Here is a 25,641-nt window from a genome sequence, read left to right as displayed (position 1 = left end):
GACAGGTTTGTCCGGACCTCGCTGCTCGTCTCCCGAACATCCAGTAGATTTCCATGTCTCTCGTATGTGAGGCTGTACAATCTCCTCTACTCTGCTTTTTCATCTCAGTATCCTGTGTCATCGCTGCGTGTTGTTGACCCCTGTTCTCCGCTCCGATTAATCACAGCACTTCCCGCTCGCCCACCGGCTCCCGTTTCCATGACGACAGGTGCTCGGCGGGCCCTGGCGTCAGCCCTATTTAAAGCCCGCGCTCATTTTTTACAAAGACACTCGTGCTATTCTGGGCTCCACCTACGCATGCGTGTGTCTGCCGCCAGGGCTAATTATAGAGCGCCACTATTTCAGGAGCAGAAATGAAGCATGAGGGAGAAACCTGATTATGCTGGAGATGATGCTGGACAGGGTCTGGGCTTTCTCAAACACTTGTTTTCCCCTGTCACACTCTGTTTGTGTGTGTGTGTACAGTACAGTGTGGTAGAGTATAGGTTTTGACAGTGCAGAGGCAGATTGGAGTTATTCTCCTGACACACACACACACACACACACACACACACACACACACACACACACACACACACGTGTACAGTATGTCAGGTTACCTGCCTTGTGGTTTCGTGTTCAGTTTTGAGATTTCAGGAAAATGTATTGCTCACTAGTTGCTTGTGTCAGGTGGAGTTAATCTTATGTTTGTACTATCATGTATCAAAATATGATTTATTGTTATTTTAAAATGTATGATACGATTGTAACATTATTGGTTTTATCATTCATTCATTCATTTTCTTTTCGGCTTGATCCCTTTATAAATCTGGGGTTGCCACAGCGGAATGAACCGACAACTTACGACAACAGCTGGAACCCATCACTGGGAAACATCCATCTCATTCACACACATACACTACCAACAATTTAGCTGACCCAATTGACCTATACCACGTTTTTGGACTCGTGGGGAAAACCAGAGCACCCAGAGGAAACCAACACAAATAAGGGGAGAACATGCTAACCCAGCCTGGGCTCGAACCAGTAACCTTCTTGCTGTGAGGCGATTTTGTAACCCACTGCACCACTGGTTTTATCATTTAAAACATAATATATTCATATTATTTATAATTAGGGCTTGACATTAACTTTTTTTGATCACCAGCCACTAGTAGTTTTCCAACATTATTTCCTACACTAGTAGTTTTATACATTAGCCACTCGCCATTTTTACTAGCCACAAATTTGTTGTTGGGAAATATATTTTATATGCAGAAAATTGACTTTGGCATGCTAAGATTACTTGATTTAGAGTTTGTGTTATGTCCCAGCCTGATTTCACGAGGAAACGTAAGTATTTTACGTTTTGTCAGTTTAGTGGCTAGTTCAGTTGTATTAAAATGTACAATTTTAAAAAGGAGACGTGGCACCCAAACCCCAACCCTAAACCCAACCGTCATTGGGTGATGAGCAAATCGTACTAAATTGTACGAGTTAGATCGTACGAATTCATACGAATTAGCCACAAAATCAAAAAGTTATGATTTGCCGCGAGAATGTGTTGTATGTCCACACGCTTTCTCATTCAACTTTTTTGTGTGCTATGTATGACCTGCTCAAATGGGTTGTGGTTTCATTTGTGTTACATTGCAATTCATTTTTATTTTAGACTTTTCAGGGCTTAACATTAGGGATTTACCAATTTTTTCACTGGCCACATCAAAAAAATAGATAAATAAATAAACAAATAACTAATTATTTCATTCATTCATTTTCTTTTTGGCTTAGTCTTAATCTGGGGTCGCCACAGCGGAATGAACCGCCAACTTATCCAGCACGTTTTTAGGCAGCGGATGCCCGTCCAGCCGCAGCCCATCCCTGGGAAACAACCATACACACTCATTCACTACGGACAATTTATCCTACCCAGTTCACATGTACCACATGTATTTGGATTGTGGGGGAAACAGGAGCATCTGGAGGAAACCCACGTGAACGCAGGGAGAACATGCAAACTCCACACAAAAGCGCCAACTGACCCAGCCGAGGCTCGAACCAGTGACCTTCTTGCTGTGAGGCAAAAGCACTACCTACTGCGCCACTGTGTTGCCCTAATTATTTCTTAACTACAAATTTTAACTAGTTAAAAATTTTTAAAACAAGCTAAATATAGCTATGTACATGCACTTTTTATTCCATAAAACCTTTCCTTAAAAAAATTGCATTTAAAAAATAACTATTTTCATCTAAAACTATGCACAGTGATCTGTCCAGGCTAAAGGTCCCAGATCACCAGTTAACTGTAGATAAATGGGAAGTTAATCTTCTATTAAAGCAATGTTATTGTAATGGTTGATAATTTAACCATAAAATTATCATAAAAAACAGCGCAAAAGAAAGCAGGTGAAAAACATGCTGTGTGCAATAATAAAAGATGATGATCACGTGTACATGGTTAACATTAAGTCCTTTAATAATCTGTTCAAAGAATGGTTAAAGAGCCCCTATAATACATTAAAAAGGGTCATATTTTGGTTTTAAGGGTCTCCAACAACAGTCTGATATGCATGCAAGGTCAAAAAACACTTTTATTGTTTTATAATATGCATCTATTTTTACCTAATTATCCCAGCGACTCCCAAATGAATCGTTCAGTGATTCATTTGTACCCAAATCCTACCTTAGCGCGAAGCTAATCTGCGCTGATTGAACCGATGATAGTCTGTTGCGAATGGTCAACAGCATTTAGCACGAGACAGACGTTGTAAGCGTGTAGATTACTGAAGCACTCGTCAGAAAAATGAGGGCTATAATGCTGTGGTATTTTTGCTAAATTAAACCTCACCACTGACTCGTCACAGTTTCATCTTTGGGTTGAGAAAATAACAATAACTTTTGCTCACATTTCCAATAATATCCAGCTGAGCACAGCGTCTTCATGAATTGATTCAACCGGATTTTGCTACAGTGTTTGTCTTTCTCTTTTTCTTTGCTACTGTTTGTAGGCAGAGTCGCAAGTTTAAATTTTCCCAGGTTTGCACACGTAGCAATTTAGCGGGGCTTAAGTTTCGTATCGTCATGCCGAAATGGCTTATTAAAATTATTCATTTGAAGCACTATAAGTAGACTTTTATAAATGAATCAATATTTTTAAACACTAAACACTTTCAGATTTAAGTCTTAGCTGGATATTTCACTTCACTTAGAGCTGTGTTACACACTACATAGAAGCTCATATTCAAAAACCCATAATAGAGGCTCTTTAAAGCGAAAGCGGACCGCTGCTGCTTACAAACAAAAACAAAAAAACGTTTAAAAAAAAAAAAAAAAACTGGAGCTCTTGAATGCAGCTGGACTGTGAGTGCATGAACATTACTTTTTCATCAAGTATATTTAGGCACAGTTGCTTCACGCAAGGAAACGGGATCACGCAAACTTTATAAACACTCACGCGCCTCACATCAGCCATGCGCGCAATACTAAAGTCCTCATCAGTAAGTGAAGAAAGCTTGCGTCTATTTTGTCACTCGTGCTGCTTCTCGATGAACTACAGTCTAAAAATGATTTTCAGCCAGCCAAAGTGGCTAGCGAGAGCGGCTCTCCAACCCACCAAGCTGAAATCTACCCGCATTTGGTGGGTTGGTGGGTGTTAATGTCAAGCCCTGTTTATAATATATCTATAAAAATATAATACCTTTAAATCTATAATTTTTCTACAATAAGTTTAGTTATTTTAGTTTTTAGTTATTAGTTTTAGTTTTTATTGATTTTGTAATTGTCTGTGTGATGAACATATTGTGGTAAAACACAATAATGTAGTCTTTAATAATGGTGACAACTAATCCAAACAGAGAAAAAAATAAACATTACATATAATCATAGATACTGTAACGACGGGGTGGAAGTGACAGATACAACTGAGGTAAGATCCAATATGCAGGTTTATTCAGCGTCAAGCAAGCAGTGGTCAAATCAGGTACAATCGGGTATATGCAGACAAATCCAAAATCGTAGTCGTAAATCAGGCAATAGGTCACAAGGCAGGCGGCTAAACAGGAGAACAGGGAATACAGGGCTAGGTTCTAACACGGAGAAAACAAGACAGGGAAATGCGTTGTAATGTCACAAAAAGTAAACAAGACTCGGTAAACCAGATGGGTGCAAGAGTGGCTTATGAATAATGTGTATTCAGTTTCTGACAGGGTTCAGCTGGTGAGTGTAATCAAGTTAGATGAATGAGCAGGTGTGCGTGTCTGGGAGAAGTGCATGTATGAATATGTAGTCCTGGGAAATGGGGAAGTGTAGTTCTGGTGTTCGTGTGAATACCAGCGAGCTCTGGAGAGCGATTGCTGGTTGTGTGACAGATACAAATGAACAGTAAGATGGAGAAAGTCTCAAATACTCAAATACTATGGGGGAATCACTTAATTAATTAACTAATATGATGATGAGAAAACTGAACAAAGGGAACCAACAAAACAAACAGACGTGTTACATTTCTCCCCCATTCTGGAAGGCTTGACCTCAGTTCTATTAATGTTTTAATATTGCCCACTTCTATTTTCGAATGAAGGACAGGGGCTTTGGAGGAGGATGTGAAGCAGGTGATGACTGTTAGAAACAGGGTGTTGATAAAAAGGTTGAAGGCACTGGCCCTCCAGGAACAAGTTTGGTGACCACTGATGTATAGTGTCCCCGTCATTATACTGAGGTAATGTGACTAGGGTAAGGGTTAGATTAGGTTCATCTTCAATTAACATCAGTTAACTTTAGCTGCTTGTTCAAACTACTTCTTCATAATGGGTTAAGACAACACAGTTCTTAAGTTTTTTTTTTTTCATTTCATTGTTTTATGTTCACTTAAATTATTCATTTGTTCATTCATTTTCCTTTGGCTTAGTCCCTGATTTATCAGGGGTCACCAATGTGGAATGAACCGACAACTTATGCGGCACTTGTTTTACACAGTGGATGCCCTTCCAACCGTAACCCAGTGGGAAACACCCATGCATTCACACATACACTCATATGTTAAGGCCAATATAGTTAATCAAATTTATCTATAGCACATGTCTTTGGACTGTGGGGGAATCCGGAGCACCTGGAGGAAATCCAAGTGAACATGGACATGCAAACTCCACACAGAAACGCCAACTGGTCCCGTCAGGACACGAACCAGCGACCTTCTTGCTGAGAGGGAACAGTGCTAATCACTGAGCCACAGTGCCGTCCCACTTAATTTTGTAAAAATGATTAAGTTAACTAAATCGTTTTGTTTCGGGACAACATGAAGGAATTGTCTGGAACCCAATATTTTTTACAGTGTGGGGCTGGAATTGAGGAGTTGGCTGAAACAAGAAATAAGGAATCAAAGCAACATTTAAAGCAAAAATCTCAGACTCCTGTTATAGCTCACCCTGAGTGTAAAAGTGTGGGCAGGGTTTCCATTCATGTCCTTGAACTCCACAAAGACTCGCTTGGGAACTGGCAGTTTTTTTGGCTTACGCACCAATTTTTTGAAAAGAAAACCAGTTCCTGAAAAATGACATAAATCGAACACACACACACACACACACACACACACACACACACACACACACACACACACACACACACACACACACACACACACACACACACACACACACACACACACACACACACACACACACACACACACACAACCCCTTTTAGACAATTTCAAAGAACATTTTTAGCAGCATCACACACACTTCAAACTGTTTGAGCAATTAATCTGCTGTTTTTCTTTCCCCTCAGTTTTCCTCTCCTCCACTTTCTCTGGAGTAGAAATGTTGCAGATCGTCTGCTCTTTCAGTCTGCTCCACTGCTCATTCACTCTCTCGCTGGCCTCATTAAATCTCTACATCTGCCACAACCATGAGTCGTGAAAATGTGATAAAGTCAAGGCGCCTCAGTGTGACGCTTTTTCATTACACTACATCCAAATCAAATGCTGTTTTGCACAACACTCCACATGCTCCTTACTGAATGAAGGCATCCGTCAGATTCAGTCGTGACTTTTGATTATTTGGTTTTGGTATGTATTTTAGGCGATGCGGCGGTGCGCTGCGAGCAGTTGGACATGTTGTTGGAGTGGGGCGCAGAGTTTCGAAGGGTCACCTCGTGTCCCGCAGATGAGGAGAAGGTGCTGGAGGATCAGGTGGCCTTCGATGTGATCCTCGGAGACCTCAACTTCGACAACTGTTCCTCAGGTATAACAGTGCTGATGATTTACAGATCAACTGGGGCTTTTAATTATAAACCAGTGTTGTATAACTTTAGTTGAATTCTGATAAGGTTCATTCAAAAACACTCTTAAACCTTTCACGCATGCTATCACACTTGTGTGATCAGCCTTGGCTGTTCCCTAAAGCATACTATTATACCGGTGTGATTAGAATGTTCAGAGTGCACGTCATCAACTGCTATAAATCTTTTACAAATAATAGGTGATCCAAATTTTGTTCAGAAAGCTTCAGAGCCAGTACTATGCATCTTATAACAATTATATATAGCATTTATATTTTGGTAAAGTTTTTATATAGTAAATAATATTTCTTCACAGTTGTATTTACTTATTTAAATAAAAAGCAAGACCTATTCAGTATGAGAAAAATATAAACAATAATCTAGTGTTTAGTTAAGTTTTATTTTTATTATTAGATGATTTAGAAGTGTTTTGTTTGCGTTCAATAAAAAGTTTGACTAAAAATCATTTCAATTATAATTCTTAAAAGTTTTTTCAAAATTTATTTTATTTTTAAGGGAACTATCTTTTTAAGAACTGTGAGATCTAAAATATTCATTATAATAATACATATTCTTCTTTTTGTAAAACCCAGCAGACAACTTTATCAAATGGAATGAGTGTAGTTAACTTAAAATTACTGAAAGTTAATTTTACTCATTTAAAGAGTTTTGAACTCAGTGAAAGTAACTCATTACTTCAACTTAAATGGAGTAAGTTCACAGTACTTATATAGATACATTTTTTAATCAAATGGTTTGTAGCAATAAGTTTCCTGAAATGGTTTGAGTTACCTTAACCTTTTGGGTTTTACAGTGTTTATATATATTTCACAACAAGGGAAAATGTACATTAGTTAGCATTCCCTGAGAATGTAAATGTACCCAAATTAGCCTATTGACTAGTTTTCATTGGTGGTCCCTTAGCTAAATGTTAAAGGCCAAACCAATAAACATACAAATTCAAACTCAAACAATTAAAAAAAAAATAGTGTTTACAATTATTATTGTTATTATTAAGAAGCAATTTCTTCAAATTATACTTACAGTAAATGACTTAACATACACATTCTTTAACAGATTTCAAATTCCACTGATGCGATGCTTTAAAAGAAAAACAAGCTTGACCAAAAGAGTTTTTCTTAGTGCAATAATGCAATCAGCTTTATTTATACTATTCATAGTAATAAAATGCTGATGTTCAGCTCACTTGCTAACTATTTTAGATCTTTAATAATTAGATGGCTGTTTATGACCAGAAGGAGGCATTGTAACCCTATCTGTCATGTGTTTTCTGTCCCTTTAGAGGATAAGTTGGAGCAGCAGCATTCGCTCTTCACTCATTATAAAGACCCGTGTCGTCTGGGACCAGGAGAGGACAAACCCTGGGCTCTAGGTCAGTTATCAAAACAGTTTACAAACACACAAAGTCTCAGTCTCAAAGGTGCGGGCAAATGGCTGAAGATTTGCCACTTCTGCACTTGTTGTGGTTCACCAACATGGGGTTTTTCAAGAGCTAATGCAAATGGAACTTTCTAGAGATCAATGTAATGATGAAACATATGTACAACACAGAAATGTTTATCATATTTATCCTAAATACATTTAGATTTTTAGATGACACAAAATAAATTGTTTTGAATGTTACACTATGTTATGATTAACATTTAATATAGTTATGATATTTTATAAACATATATGTATAAAACAATTTAGTTTTTTATTATTATTTTTATTATTATAAATGTTATTATTGTTTTTATTTCTATTATACTGTTAATTTTTTAATTAAAATAATATTTTTAGTATAATAATGTGTTCATATATATATATATATATATATATATATATATATATATATATATATATATATATATATATATATATATATATATATATATATATATATATATATATATATATATATACAGTTGAAGTTTGAAGTCAGAATTATTAGCCCCCTTTTGATTTTTTTATTCTTTTTTAAATATTTCCCAAATGGTATTTAAAAGAGCAAGGAAATTTTCACGGTATGTCTGATAATATTTTTTCTTCTGGAAAAAGTCTTATTTGTTTTATTTCGACCAGAATAAAAGCAATTTTGAATTTTTAATAAAATATTTTTGGGACAAAATTATCAGCCTCTTTAAGGTAATTTTTTTTTACGATAGTGTAAAGAACAAACTATTATGCTTAAAAATGTGTTGAAACAATCTTCCCTCCATTAAACAGAAATTGGGGGAAAAAATAAATAGGTATGATAATAATTCAGGGAGGCTAATAATTCTGTCTTCAACTGTATGTATATATATATATAGACATGGCAAAATTCAATTGTATAACTTTTTTTCAGTGAGTTTAATATTTATATATTATAATGTCTTTAATTATAATAATATAACAGTATATTTTAAAACTAAAATATTTCATAAGAATAAAGTATCTTATAATTATATATGTATTTTTCATTAAATAGTGTATCAGCATATTTTATTTTAATTTAATATTCATATTTTTGTTACATATTATTTTAAAAAGTTTCAAATTTTGGTCTTTTAACCTTTTTCCATCTTCAAAAATATTTTTTAGCACATAAAAAATCCCCCAGGTGTCTAAATTGAGTGAGTTTCTGAGGTATTACTGACACATGCAGATGGTGCAGTGGATGAGCTGGCGGTTGACCAGGGCAGAGACGCTGATGTCCAGTCCTGGTTCTGAAATAGATCTGATGGAGAGCAGGCCTTTAATGACTCATCTGGCTTTAGTAAACTCTACTTCTCTTTTATAGCACAGCTACTTTTTGCTCTTCTCTGAGCCTCAAGGCCTGATGAAGGTCTGAGCTCTGACAATATTTAAGACGGTTTGAAAAGATGATCATTTTATTTCCAAGTTCTCAACTTTTTTTTTTTCTCTTTTGGTTACAGTATTAAACTATTAAGTTATATTTAAAATGCAATTTATTAACATTATTTATTTATATATACAGTTGAAGTCAAGATTATTAGCCCTCCTAACTATTTAATTTTTTAAAATATTTTCTCAAATGACGTTTAGCATAGTAAGGAAATTTGTCACAGTGTTTCCTATAATATTTTTTCTTCTGGAGAAATTCATAATAGTTTTATTTAGGCTAGAATAAAAGCAGTTTTTAATTTTTTGTTAGCTTTTTTAAGGTCAATAATTATTAGCCCTCTAAGCAATATTTTTATTGTCTACAGAACAAACCACTGTTATACAGTGACTTGCCTAGTTAAGTTAAGCCTTTAAATTCCACTTTAAGCTGATACTAGTAGTGCCTATGGAAAATCATCATACCCTGTGAAAATCTATACCTTACATTATACCCTGCTTTCAAAGGATCTTCGGGATACAGTTGTAGGATAGACACATATACATACACATACATATATCATTTGTTTTAAAAGTAATTTATATTAATAACATCTTGAAGGTAAACAATTTAACTTTTTTTACTATAAGATATTATAAGTATTTTATTATAAATATTGCAGTATACATAATATGTTATACAATATAAACATTATCATGTTTTTATTAGGGAAATAATTTATATATATATATATATATATATATATATATATATATATATATATATATATATATATATATATATATATACTAAGTGTGTATATGAAATTTGTATAACTTTGTTAAAAATTCTAAGGATGTGTCATTTTTGCAGGCATTGTGAATCCTATCCTCGGTTAACTCTCAGAACAATTAAAGAAGTTGCTAGAAACCCTTTGCACCGTAATGGAAAGTACTGGAACTATCAGTCTGTCTATGCTAGAATCAGCGATGTGTTAAGAGCAAAAAAGAGAAGATAGAAACGCTTTAGTGGAGAGGGGAGGTTAGAAGCACACAGTCGTGACTCACACAGATTTCCCTTGAGCTCATTTTAATGCCGGTGTTACCCCGCTCTGGTCCAGTGGGGCTTGTGGGTCTAGAGAGACTTTAAATGTCAAATATCTGCCACTTGAACGATTTAAGGATCAGGATATAAATATGTCCAAATCTCCTGTTCAACTGTAACCTGTATGTTGTGCGTGTTTGCATGTGTTTATTACACAGGTACATATTTGGACACAAGTGGGATCTATGATGAGGAAGTCAGTTCACCAGAGAGCCTACAAAAGTAAGCTAACCACAATGGATATGTTTTAAGCATGATATCTCTCAAAATAGCTGACAGACAAAAGCAGAGCGGTATACTTGTTGTATATTTAGTTGTATACTAATGGCTCATTTCTACTGAGTGGTATGGTTTGGTGCAGTACAGTAAGGAACTTGCATTTATTTCTACGTCCACTGTCAGAATAGGGTATATGCCGAGCTGACTTTTGAAGAAAACTGACCTTAAACGGGCAGATTTTTGCATTGGCATACAGTTCACAGGACTGCGCTTAACCCAGGTTACTGGAAAATTAAAAATTCTATTAGCATGCTTCGGCATATACCCAATTACCAAAAAACCAAACTGTATTATACCATTTTTTTGTGAACATGGGTACTTAGGACAGTACTGTGCTAAAAGGGTGAAGATACATTCACTTCTAACTGGTTTACAGAGAATCGTCATTTACATGTGCAATAAGCCAGGAAAACATCAATACAAGAAGCCATTTTTTAATGCACAGCTGATAAACAACACCATAATAATACAATGATGGTGCGAAGCAATGAACCTTGCTCAACCCGATCACAAACAAGCCTTGTTGTTTTCAAGCAGCTAAGATGCCAAGAAGCAAAAACAAGATCTGCTGTATGTCCATATTGTTGTTTAAGGGGCAGTTTATATACCGTCTAAACATGTGGAAAGCTTATTTGTGCACACTTTGTTCAATTAGAAAAATTGAGTGCACTAAAGATGCGACAGCTTTCTTCTTTAAATGTGATTGACGTTGATCGCAACATTCTGGCGAACAGAAAGGTTTGTAGGTTGTTAGGCAACCATTAACTGTTTTCAGAGGATGACAAGCTGACAAAACATTGCTGTCACTCTGATACAAGGTTTATTTACGGAGAAAATTTCAAAGCACTGCTTTGTTGCACGAGTGTGTCACGACACTTACGGGCACAAGCCTCACGCCTTCATTGAAAAAACTTGATGAACACTAAAAAAGGCGCACTATGAGAACGGCCCCTAAAAGGCCGTCGTCATTTGTGATCTTCTGCAGTTGATCTTCTTGCACAGACATGCTGAAATTACCTGATTTGTTGACCAATGGGTAGTGGATCTATTCCTTGGCTGTTCGCGGGTCGTTCACTAGGCATTTCCCCTTACCAAGAAACTTTACAAAGACTTCTGTTTCTTACTCGTTTTGTTGCTTTAGTGACCAAAATGAACCAAGAGAAAACAGTCATTTTTCTAAATAAAAGATCATTCAGACTCAAATAGTTTTAAAAAATGTAAATTAATGATTTTTTGCGCGGTTCGGGACCAGTTCAAAAACCGGACTGGTACCGATCCATGCCACAATGGTGGACGACCACTGCTTTAGAGAATCTGTTTTGCTACTTTAGTGCAATTAGACACTTGCTTCTACCCATAAATATTCAAGTACACTGCATGTAAGATACTATGCTGCATAAACAGCAAACTCATTGCAGATTTTAGACAGGTGGTGATGGGGGATGTGGAGGATTTCAAAGAATCTCTGATGAACCAAATTTCTCAAGTTATAATTGGTCACTTTTGTACTTTTTTGACATTTCCTGAATCGGTTGGACTTTTTCTGATATTTTGATCTAATTTTATGTTACCAGGTCACAAAATTGACATGATTAGCAATAGGCAATGTAAAACAATACAGAAAGCAGCTGTTTATGGTTCATTTTGAGGTCTTTTGTTGATATTGTTTCCTCCTAAGAAAGTGGTTAATAGTGTGAATTGTTACTTAAGCTAAAGTATTGCCATATATATTTATTTTTTGTTATTTATTTAGAGGTACAAGTTCAGATGGCAGCATTTCTGGCAAGCATGCTTTAAAACCACTTTACAGTCTTTAATTTTTCATATTCAGTTCAGTTGGATGGAGAACCTGTGTTTGTTTTGAAAGCATTTGGCCACATGAAAGCTTAAACTATGAAAGCTACATTTTCAACTAAACCTGGTAGTGGTCAAAATATACAAACATACATAATCAGATACAAACAAATTCTGGAGATTTAGACAGGTGTTGCTGGTGAAGGCAAGAGATTTCTTATATGAAAACTATTTTACATATGTGAAGTTTATTTATAAACTAATTTTGAGAGGATCACGTGCTTATGATTGCTTGCAGCCGGCCCCACATTATTCAATTTATGATTCACCAATCAGATGATTCCTAAGCCATTATAAGTTACATATAACCTATTCGTTTTGAAGAATCCCCGCTTCCACCCCTGCTCCTCCATCTTTACTAGACGGATGGCACGGTGGCCCGGTGGTTAGCACTGTTGCCTCACAGCAAGAACTTTCTAGCCCTTACCGAGCCAGCCGATGTTTCTGTGCAGAGTTTACACATTTTCCCCATGCTCAGGTGGGTTCCCCCATCCACAACCCCCCCCCCACCCCCCATCCCCACCCCTCCCCCCAGGTTTCCTCCCAACATCCAAAAACATGCAACTGATGTTAATTGTGTCATCCAAATCAGCACCATAGACATACTAGTAAATAGTTATCTCTTAAGAGCATTTACTATCTGTTCATTAGCTTCTAGAACAGGGGAATTATCGAGATCTACCTGAGCTCAAACTCCCCTCTAGCCTTGCAAATGGGAGGGAGCCCCGGGCTCGAGGATCTGATGAGCTCAGGGCTCTCTCCTGGGACAGCATGCCAAACAAGCTTTATAATCTATCATCAGCTAAGTGTGAACTCTTGAAATGCTATATAGATATATTATAAACATATGTTTTATCCTATACAATCATGTGATCATCAGTCAACTGTGGATTCATGGCAGTCACATTGCATTACTCTGACAGGGTGATGGAGAATGAAGAGGGCAGAAAAGAGTATTTGGTGTTCCCCACAAGCAAGAACCATTGTCCCAGTCAGAAGGGGCGCAAAATACCCCTGAAGGGAAACGGCAGGAGAATCGATTACATCCTTTATAAAGAGGAAGGCCTTCACCAGGACTGGAAAGTGGTGAGTTCTGATTAATAAATCGACTTCCCTTTTATGAAGAACATTATGCAAAACATGACTAAACACATACTGTGAGTAAACATCACAGCGCACACAGAAACATGGGACTACCTGTGGGAAGTAAATACACCAGATGACTTCTGTTTTGCACATTCATGACTGTGTTTGGACATGTTTCTATTTGTAGTGTATTGAATATATTGTGTGTGTTTTACTTAATGCAAGAGTCAACTGGACACATATTGTGGATTAAACATTTTGTAGAACACTTGGGTATCCATTATGAATAATAAAAATATCCTAATAATATGAGGAGTAAACACAAGGGCAATGAATCAAAATTTGATCCAAAATGCAAAATAAGTTTTTGAAATGGTAACCTGATGCCGCTGTGCACTGTGTAAGATGTGTCATACTGTAAATAGGTTGTACTGTATGTAAACTCGTCACCTTGGAATTACAAGGTTCTATCTGCATTCTGAATGATTTTGAGATAAGCTTTAAAGTTTTTGGATTCCATAGCAAACAGTATGTGAGTAACATTTGTTTTTTAAATAAAAATTCTAAAAATGTAAACAACGTATATAAAAACATTCCATAATGTAAATAAGATGTAATTTAATAAAAATGTCAATAACTCAATTTTGACAAAAATGTCATATAGAATCTTATTATTCTAAGGTGACAAACTGTATAGCTTACTAATGTATGATTCAAAATGGCTATATTTCAAATGCAATTTTAGAATACCATCAAGTGCAAATTGTGTATTTCTTGTTGTTATTGTTAACTGTACATAAACTGTTTATTCAAATAAAATATATATATATAGAACTATATACAAATATTTAAAAAGAATTATTTAAAATAAATCTAAAATATGAAAAATACAAATTTATTAAAAAGAATATTACAAAATGTTTAAAAAAATGTTGACTAAACAGTTAACTGAAATAGGTATGCTGAATGTTAAAGCTAATTAGAAATTTTTTTAAAAACAAAACAAAAAAATATATATTATTAAATAAATAAGATAATCAAATGAAAATCAATTATGAATTATAAAATAATCAAATTAAACTTTTATTTTTTTAAAACACTGTAATATTAACACCAAGCAATAAACTGATGTTTTTAGTTATATTTACTCCAGCAGGCACAGATAGACATCGTATCCTAACGTCGTGGGACATTGCATTTGTAAATAAAAATCGGGTTCACGTCAGAATCCAGTGTCAGCCTAATGTCAATGTCCAATGTCAAACAGATGTTGCATTTTGGTCTAAAAACAACAAAATATCTAATCATGTTACAGTTTGACATTGGGTGGATGTTACCAATATGATGTCTGTCAGACGTTGGAATTTTGTTACGAAAAACCTGACCAATAAATGTTAGTATTTGACGTTAATATGATGTTGGTTCAAGATATTGGCTCGATGTTGGATTTTGGTCGCTTTCCAGCACAACCTAAAATCATCAAATTATCAACGTCGTTTCACATCGTTGTTGGATGTCAAATAATCATTGTACTTAGATGCTGGTGACAGAAATCTAACGTAATATCAAACCTCTTATGATGTTGAGTGTGCACTTGGATCTAACACCATAGTGCCCTCCTATGGAGCAGTATAAGTATAGCCTCCAAAAAGATCAATAGCATCTGACATGAGGTATAAATTGCTATATAATTAATTTATTTTAATAGTTCTTAAGGACTTGATCTATCGCCCCTTCACAGGATATAGAGGAGTTCAGCTTCATCACTCAACTGGCTGGATTGACTGACCATCTCTCAGTGGCTGCAAGATTGGTTGTGTCAACTGGAGAAGAGGAGACTTAGAACCCGGCCGTAATTGAGAAAAATCAATGCCACGGAGAGAGAGGAGAGAGAGGCAAAGAGAGAAGTGAATGAAAGGAAAAGCAGCAGGAGGAGGCATTTCGTCCAGCTTCCTGACAGATGAGGCAAGGGTGATTGAGAAGGTTGGTAAATCGTAAAAAACAACAACAACGGATGACATAAACTAGAGAGGGGGGTGAGGGAAGCTGAGAATACCGACATCGACTGAAAACAGGTGCATGTTGTTCTCTGTCCACCCCTGGACTCTGCTTGTTTACATCAAAACTGATAAACAAAAGATTTAACTCACCTTTGCACTTCTGAAGCTTCTCTGGGGCCCTAAAGGGGCGGAGGCCATTTTCTGGTGCCATGACCCAGATTTTTGAAGGAAGGCTGTTTCAAGATTGACTGTTCTGGTCGCCTTTGTACGTCGAACATGTGTTTCAAGTTAGATCTATCCCTCAGCGTTCTTCAAAAGACCTCAGCAAGTGTCTTTCTTTTCTAACGTCTTTTTAAGGTTTCTATGGCCTCGCGCCATCTTTTTAGGGAGTTTATATACTGATATACAATGATGGCATTGTATGGCCTCATCTAACACTACGTTAAACAATGTTTCAGATACAGTGACCAACTACCGGATGTGACCCCCAAACCATTGGTAGATGCATGCTTCGCAGTGCACCGCCATGTTTGTCATGGCCTGCATGTTTGACGTGAACGCCCAGATGCTATTTTTCACTAAAATCCCCAATCCCTGAACACCGTCTTTTTCTTCTTGCAGTATTGCTGTGGCTCCATCACAGGAATAAAGGTGTCATTGAAAGGCGCCGCAGTGTTCACTGTTTACATATTTGAGCCAAGATTGTCGTCCCCTGCAAATGTTTACACACAGTTCCCCAAGAACTACCCCAAGTTAGACCCACCTAAGCTCGCTGTTCATGTGTTAACACAACTGCTTTTATACTCTCTGAAAGTTTCTGTTATAAGTTGTTATTATTATTGTTATCATTATTCTTATGATTATTATGGTTCGTAGATTTGACATTTATGTGCTTTTTACAAATGACTACATTATTCCCCATGATGCATTTTATCTGCTTTTTTGCTGTAGTAGAGGTTTACAGCAGCCTAGTGTAGAGCTCCGCCCTGTTTTGACTGAAAAATTAATTGGCCAATCAGTATGCCTGTAGACGTGTTTAGCTTTGCTGTAACAGATGCTGTGTTCTATTCAGTTCTGAATGTGGATACTAAAATACTGGAGCCGTTTGAGATTCAGTGGCAATAACGTATTTCGCATGGAATGACAACGTGAAAGTAATGCATGTTAAACTACTCTGACTGAAAGTGTTTTACCAAAGTTAATCAAAATCAAAAACATACAAAACCAACATAGGCTTATTCTGAAAACATTAGTAGAGATCGTAATTATGTAGCCAGAAGTACATCTTTAAAATGAACGCTACAGAACAATATCTGCTGACTACTTACCTCCATATGGACGGCTTTCTTGCTGTTAACAGTTTGTCCAGTAGCTACCATGTACATTGGCGGACTTAAGATGCAGTGAGGAGTTGACCACAATGATGGTGTTCGAGTCTGATAAAGAATGGTTATAGAATGCGGGCAAAACAGAAGCCAAAAAATATGATAAGTAAATAATGGTGAGAATGTGGTAAAATCTGAAAATTTTATCAAATTCTTTTTCTGGATTGATTTTTAAAACTGTTGGTTGGGTTTATAGAAGTTTATAGAAGGTTAATCTGTGTTTCTGAAAACACTATTGGTTGGGTTAAGGGATGGAGGATGGTAAGCCAGTGATTCAGTCAGTCAAACAGTCAGTTGACAACGGCCTCTGCACTGCAAAAACACTGCACTGTTTCTAGTCCAAATATCTAAAAAATCTTAAATGAAGAATTATTTAGACAAGCAAAACATATTGTTTTGTTTTAAGAAATAATATGCCAAAATGAAGTGATTTTTTCCTTAAAACAAGCAAAATAATCTGCCAATGGGGTAAGCAAAACAATGTTATATAAAAAGGAAAAACAAGATTATTTTACTCAATAAAAAAAGATGTGTATAAGCTACGATAGAAACACTTTTACCGAACAAATTTCAGTATGCACATTAAAAAAAAAGTTGTTTTTTTTTAGGTCATTTGGTGATCAAAATGTGCGTGAATGGATAATCCAGCAGGCTGAGCACATTGTAAAACATCTGAAATGTTGTTTTGGTCATTGTAATACGTCTAATCATTTCAATATTAATGTTATTATATTATGAAATACCTCCAGAATAGTCAAGAGCGTCTGTGCTCTGCATCTCATGCCTTCAAACGCCACCATGCATACATTGCATGTCGACAGAGGCGCAAGTAATGTATTAAATAAAAAAAAAGATTCACGCAGCTTCTCCTACTGCAGCAAATTATATTTTCATATTTGATATTTGGCGCCAGTTAATCAGGAAGTGATGATTTTGTTTTCTTTGACTACTTGGATGGAAACGCTGCTTTATTTGCAAATCTTTTTTGCGATATTACAGTTTTGCGCTTAAATTTATTACGCATCTTTGAATGGAAATATAGCTATTTAAGTCAGATTGTAGAATAAATGATCTTTTTGGTGAATCATAAACATACTGTAGTAAAACTATAATAGTCAGATTCATAAATAAATAATTCTTTGAATCTAATAAATAAAATGCAGTATGACAATGGAAGTGTATTTTCAATATGAATAATTATTATGATTCAAATCTTTTTGGAAACATGTCAAAGTCTCTTTAAGACAAGTCATTTCACTCGACAACCATCTTTGAAACACCACTCGGAATCCTCAGTCTATAGCTATAGCTGATTGGCTCCTTTACTAGTAGACAGGGCTTCATTCGCCATATTGACCGTTACATTTTTCCCCATTCAAAACTAGATGAGTGACACGTCTTGTGTCTTCTATAGTCGTTGAACTCGCTTTCTAAATGAATTACTTATTTAAGTGAAATAGTTTTTTGTGGATCAAAAACATATAATACAGCCATGTTTAATCTAAGATGAATGACCCTAACCCTAATGTTTTTATTTGATTATTTTGGTCAAATTAAAAACACATAGCCCACTGTAAGTATTAGATTGATTTCAGTTTATAGCAGTTGCTCATTAGACAATGTGTAGGTAAAATGACAAGTTCTGAGTTTCGGAGTATAGTTTTTTGAAGTAGTGTTTGTGGTTGTGGTTGGAAGGCAGAAATAGGAACATCCCATTAAAAGTTTGAATAGAACACAGCATCAATCCAGTGCCGATTCACCCACCCCGCCACTAATGTTAATCTAGCGTATCGTTCTTTAATCAGGTCAGTGTGCCATAATAATGAACCCTATCCAGATTCACAGTACTTATGCTTATAAGGGAGCACAGGGTGCAGTTCAGAGTTTCTCATGGTAGTGAAAACCCTTGTTCTCAATCTGAACTCTTTCTATTGTAACTAAACTGCCATTGTTTTCCAAGGTCAGTGTTTCAGGGTCAAGCAGGAGAGCTGTAGTACAGATGCATGCAGTGAAATAGTGAAGCTTCACCATTTCTCACTCTCATCGCTGTCCATTAAGATCTTACTGTTCTCTATATTGTTTTTTTTGAGACTGTATGCGTTTTTTGTTGTTGTTTCTCTTTTCTTTTTTTAATTTCGAGGAATTTGGCTTGCTATAAGCTTTCGGCTGGTCAGGTTTTCAAGAGGAAAATGGAAAGGGAAAAGCTTTCTCAGTGTCAGCTCTTTATAAATGCATTTTGGTTCTGCTTTTTATTAAAAAAATCCCTCTTTGATTCAAAGTGTGCGTGTGTTTTGATTATTTGGTAAAAAATAGTATTGTTCACAATGTTTCCAGTGAAATTAGCATAAATCTTATTGGGGTCAGTAATGATTTGACCTTTTTATGTTCTCAAAACTGTATTAAATATTTGATAAAAAATAATAATGTAATAAAGTGAAATCTTATTACATTTTAGAACAAATTGCATCACATATTTAGGAATTTTCATTCTAATAGCTTAAAGGTGCAGCATGTAAGTTTGACACCCAGTGGCTGAACTAGGTATTGCACTCCTGCTTCAAAACGCATGCAAGCGCAGGTTGCCAGATTGATCAGAGTGTACCTGCCTATCGAGCCTAAACTTCATTGTTCTGTTATAAAATGATTTGCTTATGTTTTTACTGTAATAAGTTTATAATAAAATGTTGAAAATGGTACTGTGTTAGTTAAAAGAATTTAAAACTACATTATTATATTATTACCAAATATTTAAGGAAATTCCCCTTGGCAAATTTTATGTAATACTGTTTGGTATGTTTTTGGCCCACAGCCCTCAATCAAGTTTGTTTTTTTGGCACTTTATATGATAAAGTTTGAGCACCCCTGATATATACGATTCATAAACAAGGTGGTTTTACAAGTCTTCAATGTGGACACCTCCAAATGCCATTGAAAGAGTCAGCATATTGTATCTATGAGGTAAAAAACAGAATGTGCACGCCGATGAAATTTTACTAGTGACAAAAAAATAGTCAAATACTGATGAAAGTCTGATTTAAGTCGTGTTCTAAATAAAACCAACAGCACATGACAGAAGGAATATTTTCATATTAAAAGCACTTTTTTCCTAACCAATACCTGGAATTTATTTTTTAGAATCGGTTTCTTTTTTCTTTTTTTGCAGCTGGACAACAAAAAAATTGATGACATGATCACCTCAGGGACACCTCATGAGCTTTATTCATTGTTAAATGCTAACAATGTGGGTTTGAATGTCATTTTACACAACATTTGTTGCCATACTACTGAAAGCTGCAGCAGATAGTTTCACCTTAGATCTTGAAAATAAAATAAAAGTTTGAAATTTAACTTTAGAACTGTGAAGTAATGCAAACCAATACATATCAGTTTAATATGTTTTAATTAGATAATAAACCATTTTGTGAGTGAGTGCACGTTCTGTGCTTCTAAATAGCTATATTTAAATTTCTGTCATGTTTCGTCTAGTGCAAACAGCCAAATTGCTTATCACTGCAAATGTTGTCACGTAGCGTGTTGTTTGGACACGGGGTTACAATGTAATTTGCTCACCCAATGTTCAGAATATTTATATTATCTGCTAATTAATAACCTCTTGCAGGAACTCTGAATCTGCGTCTCATTTTGGAGTCTGCTACTGTCCACCGAAGATCCCATTTTGGTCACGGGCGCATACCTTTGAAAGTCTTCCTGACTGAATGAATGAAATAGCCAGTTTTCCTGCAAGACAACCCCTGATTGATGAAATATTATTTGCTAAAGTGGCAGTGGGTGGGTTGAAAGAACCAAAACAAAGACAACCGTTCGGGCATGTAACAGATATTTTCAAAGCAGAATATCTGACTACAGCATTGTTTTTCAGATAAACAAGACTTAGCATGTTTCTTATATATCTGCAAACTCACTATGGTATTTTTATACTTTAGAAGAGTAACAAAACTTGCATACAGCAGCTTTAAGTGACTGCAAAAGGATTTCAAAACTACAAACACTTGTTTTGAGTAAGTTTGAACTTCAATGCTAAACACTACAGTAAATTGCAAGGAAAATGATTTTTTTTTTTCTGGATGTCCTTTAGAATAGTGTACTGTACAAAACTCTGCACACATTCGGTGTATCTCCAAAATATTTTACAGGAAGCAGTTTTAAGTAAAGTAAATAAAAAAGTGATTTAGGAAGTATCTATTGTTATCTATTTCTCCAAAAGCAGATTGTTAGGTCAACAATAAACAACAAGATCATTTAATTTAGGATGGCTGTTTGAGTGCTTTAACATATATTTACAGTAATAAAAAAAAACATTTCTGAAATACATTTGAATTTAAATATATGCCAGTCAAATAAATAGGGCTACACGATTAATGGAAAAAAGATTGTGATCTCGATTCAACCCCTCACATGATCCTAATCCAACATCTACCAGAGATGCCTAAAGAAGGGCCCGCGGGCCAAAGTTGGCCCATGGTAACCTTTGATTTGGCCCACCATCCTATCAGAAAAGAGAGAAAGAATGATGGATAGGTAGTTGGGGCGAATGCCTTTGACATAAATCGTCATTTCGAATTGAACGAAACCTTTTGTTTCTTTGTTTTATTACTAAGCTACAAAAAAGCCAACTGAAATTAAATGAGTCAGTTAAATGTTGTAAAGGATTCAGACTGTTGTAATGTAAACTCTGTCACTTGACAGATAGAGGACAATGCACAAGTCATCTGTGAGCAAATCAAGCTAAAGGCAAGAGCAGCTGGACTACAGTATTCAGCATTAAACTCCATTATTCTGTTAAAAATGATTTGCTTATGCTTTTACTTTATTAAGTTTATTATAAAATGTTGAAATTGGTACTGTGTTAGTTAATAGGATTTAAAGCTACACTTTTTATATTACCAAATAAATTAGGAAATTCCCCTTGGCAAATTTAATATAATACTGCTTGTTATGTTTTCCGCCCACAGCCCTCAATCAAGTTTGGTTTTTGGCCCTTTATAGGATAAAGTTTGAGCACCCCTAAAATATATGATTCATATACAAGGTGGTTTCACAAGTCTTCAATGTGGACATCTCCAAATGCGTTGAAAGAGTCAGCATATTCTATCTATGAGGTAAAATTCACTAAAAAAATGTCATTCCTGTCTTTATGTAATGACATATTCGCAGCCTCCAAATCACACATGAGCTGACGCACTGTTTGTTTACAACAGAATGTGCGCGCCCATGAAATTTTACCAGTGACAAATAAATAGTCAAATAATATTGTCAACGACAGATTTCAAGCATATGTCTTAAACAATAATTCAGAATTACGGATAGTTGTATTCTAATGCCGTCACTTTACTGTGAATTAGCAACCAGGACAAATTCAAAGCCTATTCAAGTCCACCGTTCCATGTCTATACAAAACTGAGCATTTTAACCAACAGTAGACACATTGACCTAAAATAATAATTTTTTTACCATATGTGTGAAAAATAACAATAAAAGCCTACTCATATTAACCTTTATTTTACATCTACCGAATTGTGAGAAAGTCGTGATCTTTATAAAGCAAAAAAAAAAAAATCATGATTCTCACTTTAGCCAGAATCATGCAGTCATACAAACAAATGAACGTAATACATGTCAGTAATATGTCTAACTATGTCATTTAGATGGTTATGTTTATCAATTAATTTTGTATCAAGCACAGGCTTTCATAGTTGAACATAGTTGCAGCAAGTTTGTAGATCCTGTGAAAAATGCTTGTTGTTTGGTTAGAGCAAGGTCTCTGTAATCTGAATGATGTCACTTGTGTTGGTCAGAATGGTAGACCGAAAGAGGATGTGATACCAAGCGGGACATTTTTTAAGGCCTAAACTTAACCTAATGTATGATCTAAATGCAGTAACTAAAAAAAAAGAAAAGCAAGGGGGAAAAAAACACTGCGTCTCACAAACGGCTCGGAAATGTAAAGTTTGTAGCGTATTTAGTCATAATATTTCTGATTTGTAATTATTCAAATATTTGCAGGCTTAATTCAGTCATTTGAAAAAAAATATTTAAGTGCAAACATACTACTTACTGGGTTTGCCCATCTAAAATGTACTTATAGTCCATGTAGTCCAAATTACAAGCTAATTGATATGTGCTGGTTCTTTTTCATGAACATACAGCATAAGCACAGCATAAAATGCAAATGTAATGTGGGATTCACAAACAAATCTGCAACCACAAACTTGTGGTTAAAACAGACCTTGACCTGTGGTAAGAAGCTGATATTCCCCCTAATATGACATATGAACTTTTATTGAACTTATGGAAGTATCTATTACTTGTGGTGTGGTGTTTTTTGTTTTCAATATTAATAACTACTGCATCTGTAAATTTATTTCTTGTGTAATTAAAATTGAGAAAACTGTTTAAGGGACACTCTACCAGAAACGCACAATTTCACTTATAAAAAATATGACAGGGCCTGATTTAAGCTTGTCGTCCTCAAAAAAAAAAAAAAAAAAAAAAAAAATCACACAAACACAAGCATAAAATCATAGAAATTCAATGATAAAACGCATCCTTGATCACGGTCAACTTCTCTGTCAAATTATGTCACTTCCAAGTCATAGCCTTAAAGGTGTATTGCACACATTTTATGATAATTTATTGCAAATGTGACAGGACTGACAGAAACATGAGGATAACTGTACATTTATTTGTATTATATTTTTTGAGTATATATTTTTAGAATGTATTCATAATTTCATGTTTTTCACAATTGATGTGAATGATAACAACTTAAACTTGTTATTTCTAAAGTATTTGTTTCTAAATAACAGTTTTCAGCACAACAAAATTATTAAAGCTGTAGTGTTAATTGGACTGAGGACAAGGACGATGACAGAGTTTGCAAAGTCTTTTTAAGAAAGAACAAAAATCTGAGAAATAAATGAATGACAGTCCTTTACAGAACAACTCACAGACATCAACCATCAGTCCATTTTAGAAAAGTTTGGATGACATGCTTTTTATTCACTGTATATTTGTTTTTATTTCAGGGACAGATAATGTTAGTTTCTGTTAGAATATCCCTTAAATGAAGCATATTATATCCTGAGTAGTATATTTAAAGCTAAAGAGGTTTTAGCAAAATCACATTTGTTAAAGATTTATTTGTTTTTTGGGAACCATATAGGGATGTTGTTTGTAGACAAAACCATAATCTAATCAAAATGCTGGTGGGAGGTATTTTGTAACAACTTAAAGAGAACCTATAAGAGAACCTAAATGTTCAGGGAATGCTCTAACCTAAACATTCTGTTCATGCAGAGAAAACTTTCCTTACTAACACAACACGCTCAGTAAATTATTTGGGAAGGGAGTGTTTTTAAGACGTGTCATGCATCAGCCATGTTGGAGAGCAGAGCATAAACTATGCCATTAAATTATAATAAATCAAGCAGAAGAGTCTTTTTTAATTAGCTTGTTTATTGTGACAACATATATGTATAATATAACTATATATATGTGTGCGTTTGTTTATTATTACTTATATTTATTTGTCTATTTGAATGTTCTGTGTTCTGTGTTAATTGCTTTGGCAACATTGTGATTTGTTTTACAGTCATGCCAATAAAGCTCTTTGAATTTGAGTCTAAGGCACATTCCCAATTCTAGCCCTTAGCCCTTCCTCTTACCCTTACCCCTGGGTTTTTTTTGTGCGAATTTTAAACATAATTTGTGCAAATTTGAAACGTAACTTTTATATGCAACTTATACAACAAAACATAACTGTGTGCTCATTATTCATTTAGTTAGTAGTGACTAGTGCATAACGCAAACCGCGTGGGCCCACCCGCAAGATGAGATGAAGCAAAGTTGTATCAAGGTCTAACTCATCAAGCAGCGTCTGCTGTTAAACTCACAACAGTTTATCATGACACTTTTATCGATCATTTTTTTTCACAGCTAGAACAAACATAGAAGTGTTGTCTTATTGACAAGCAGCACCTAATTATGTTTAAAAGAATTTTAAACGCCACATGGGATGAATTAATTTCGAAAGGAAAACATACTCCAACATTAAGTTAAATTAGCCTAGTTAATTAATTTCTTAACTAAAACTATATTGGGTTAGTTGTGTCTTTGAAAAACGCACCTCTGAAGTATTCTTTTTCTGAATGAGTTTCTCTGAGAGGACTGACATAAAGTCACTGGCTTTATCCGTGACAGGAACGCATATTGTTTCACGGGGAAGAAATGGGATTAATTTCAGGTAGGTTTCTAATATATTTGCTTTATACAAGCATTACTGCAAGCAAATGAAATGGAAGTATTGCATATTTTACACTTTTACAGCATGGTTATGATTTTAACACGTTTGTTTCACGTGTGAGAAGCTGTCGTTTCCTCTCTCCATGATGTTGTTTGACGTCAGCTACGTTACGTTTTCCTGTTTTGCTGTTGCAATATTTTCCTTTTTCTGTTCTGTACGCAGCCCTCACCACATTAAATAGTACCCACATAATACCAAATATGCCAAAGGTTAAAGGAACCAAAACTAATATTTTAGGCTGTCTTAATTCCTTCAGATATGAAATCAAGTAGCCTAAAGTTACCAGGGCTGAAGATGAATATGACTCATAAAAACAGATATGATACGGCCTACAATAACCTACAACAACTTTTGTATCATCTTACATATCAAAATATGTGATTTTATGGGCACCATTGCATTACTTTTCTATTTGTGGAGGTGATTGATTTTGTATATATTAAATACTAGCAGTCATTTCTCTTTTTGACCACATCTGTAATTTCTCATGTAAAATACATATAAAAGGGTTACATGATGAATTGATTTAAT

At 35.2% G+C, this 25,641-nt stretch overlaps 1 protein-coding gene across 5 annotated transcripts in view; it reads left to right on the top strand.

The window, feature by feature from the left end:
• The window catches only part of smpd3 (sphingomyelin phosphodiesterase 3), a 105,280-nt gene extending 86,221 nt beyond the window's left edge, over positions 1-19,059 (top strand). For 4 of the 5 annotated variants that reach the window (XM_087311044.1, XM_087311041.1, XM_087311043.1 and 1 more), the window contains 5 exons: positions 6,054-6,215; positions 7,556-7,645; positions 10,342-10,405; positions 13,240-13,402; positions 15,144-19,059. In XM_087311044.1, coding sequence (XP_087167170.1) covers positions 6,054-6,215; positions 7,556-7,645; positions 10,342-10,405; positions 13,240-13,402; positions 15,144-15,245 — 581 coding nt within the window. In that variant the 3' untranslated portion in view covers positions 15,246-19,059. The remainder of the gene's footprint in view (positions 1-6,053; positions 6,216-7,555; positions 7,646-10,341; positions 10,406-13,239; positions 13,403-15,143) is intronic. The other variant, NM_001122750.1, reaches the window with a different exon arrangement.
• Positions 19,060-25,641: the final 6,582 nt, after the last annotated feature.

The sequence above is a fragment of the Danio rerio genome, chromosome 25, assembly GCF_052040795.2.
Source record: "Danio rerio strain M-AB ecotype USA chromosome 25, GRCz13ab, whole genome shotgun sequence".
In the NCBI taxonomy this organism is placed as follows: Eukaryota; Metazoa; Chordata; class Actinopteri; order Cypriniformes; family Danionidae; genus Danio; species Danio rerio.
Note: the sequence above shows the minus strand (reverse complement) of the source record. Positions and strands in the feature narration are given on the sequence as shown.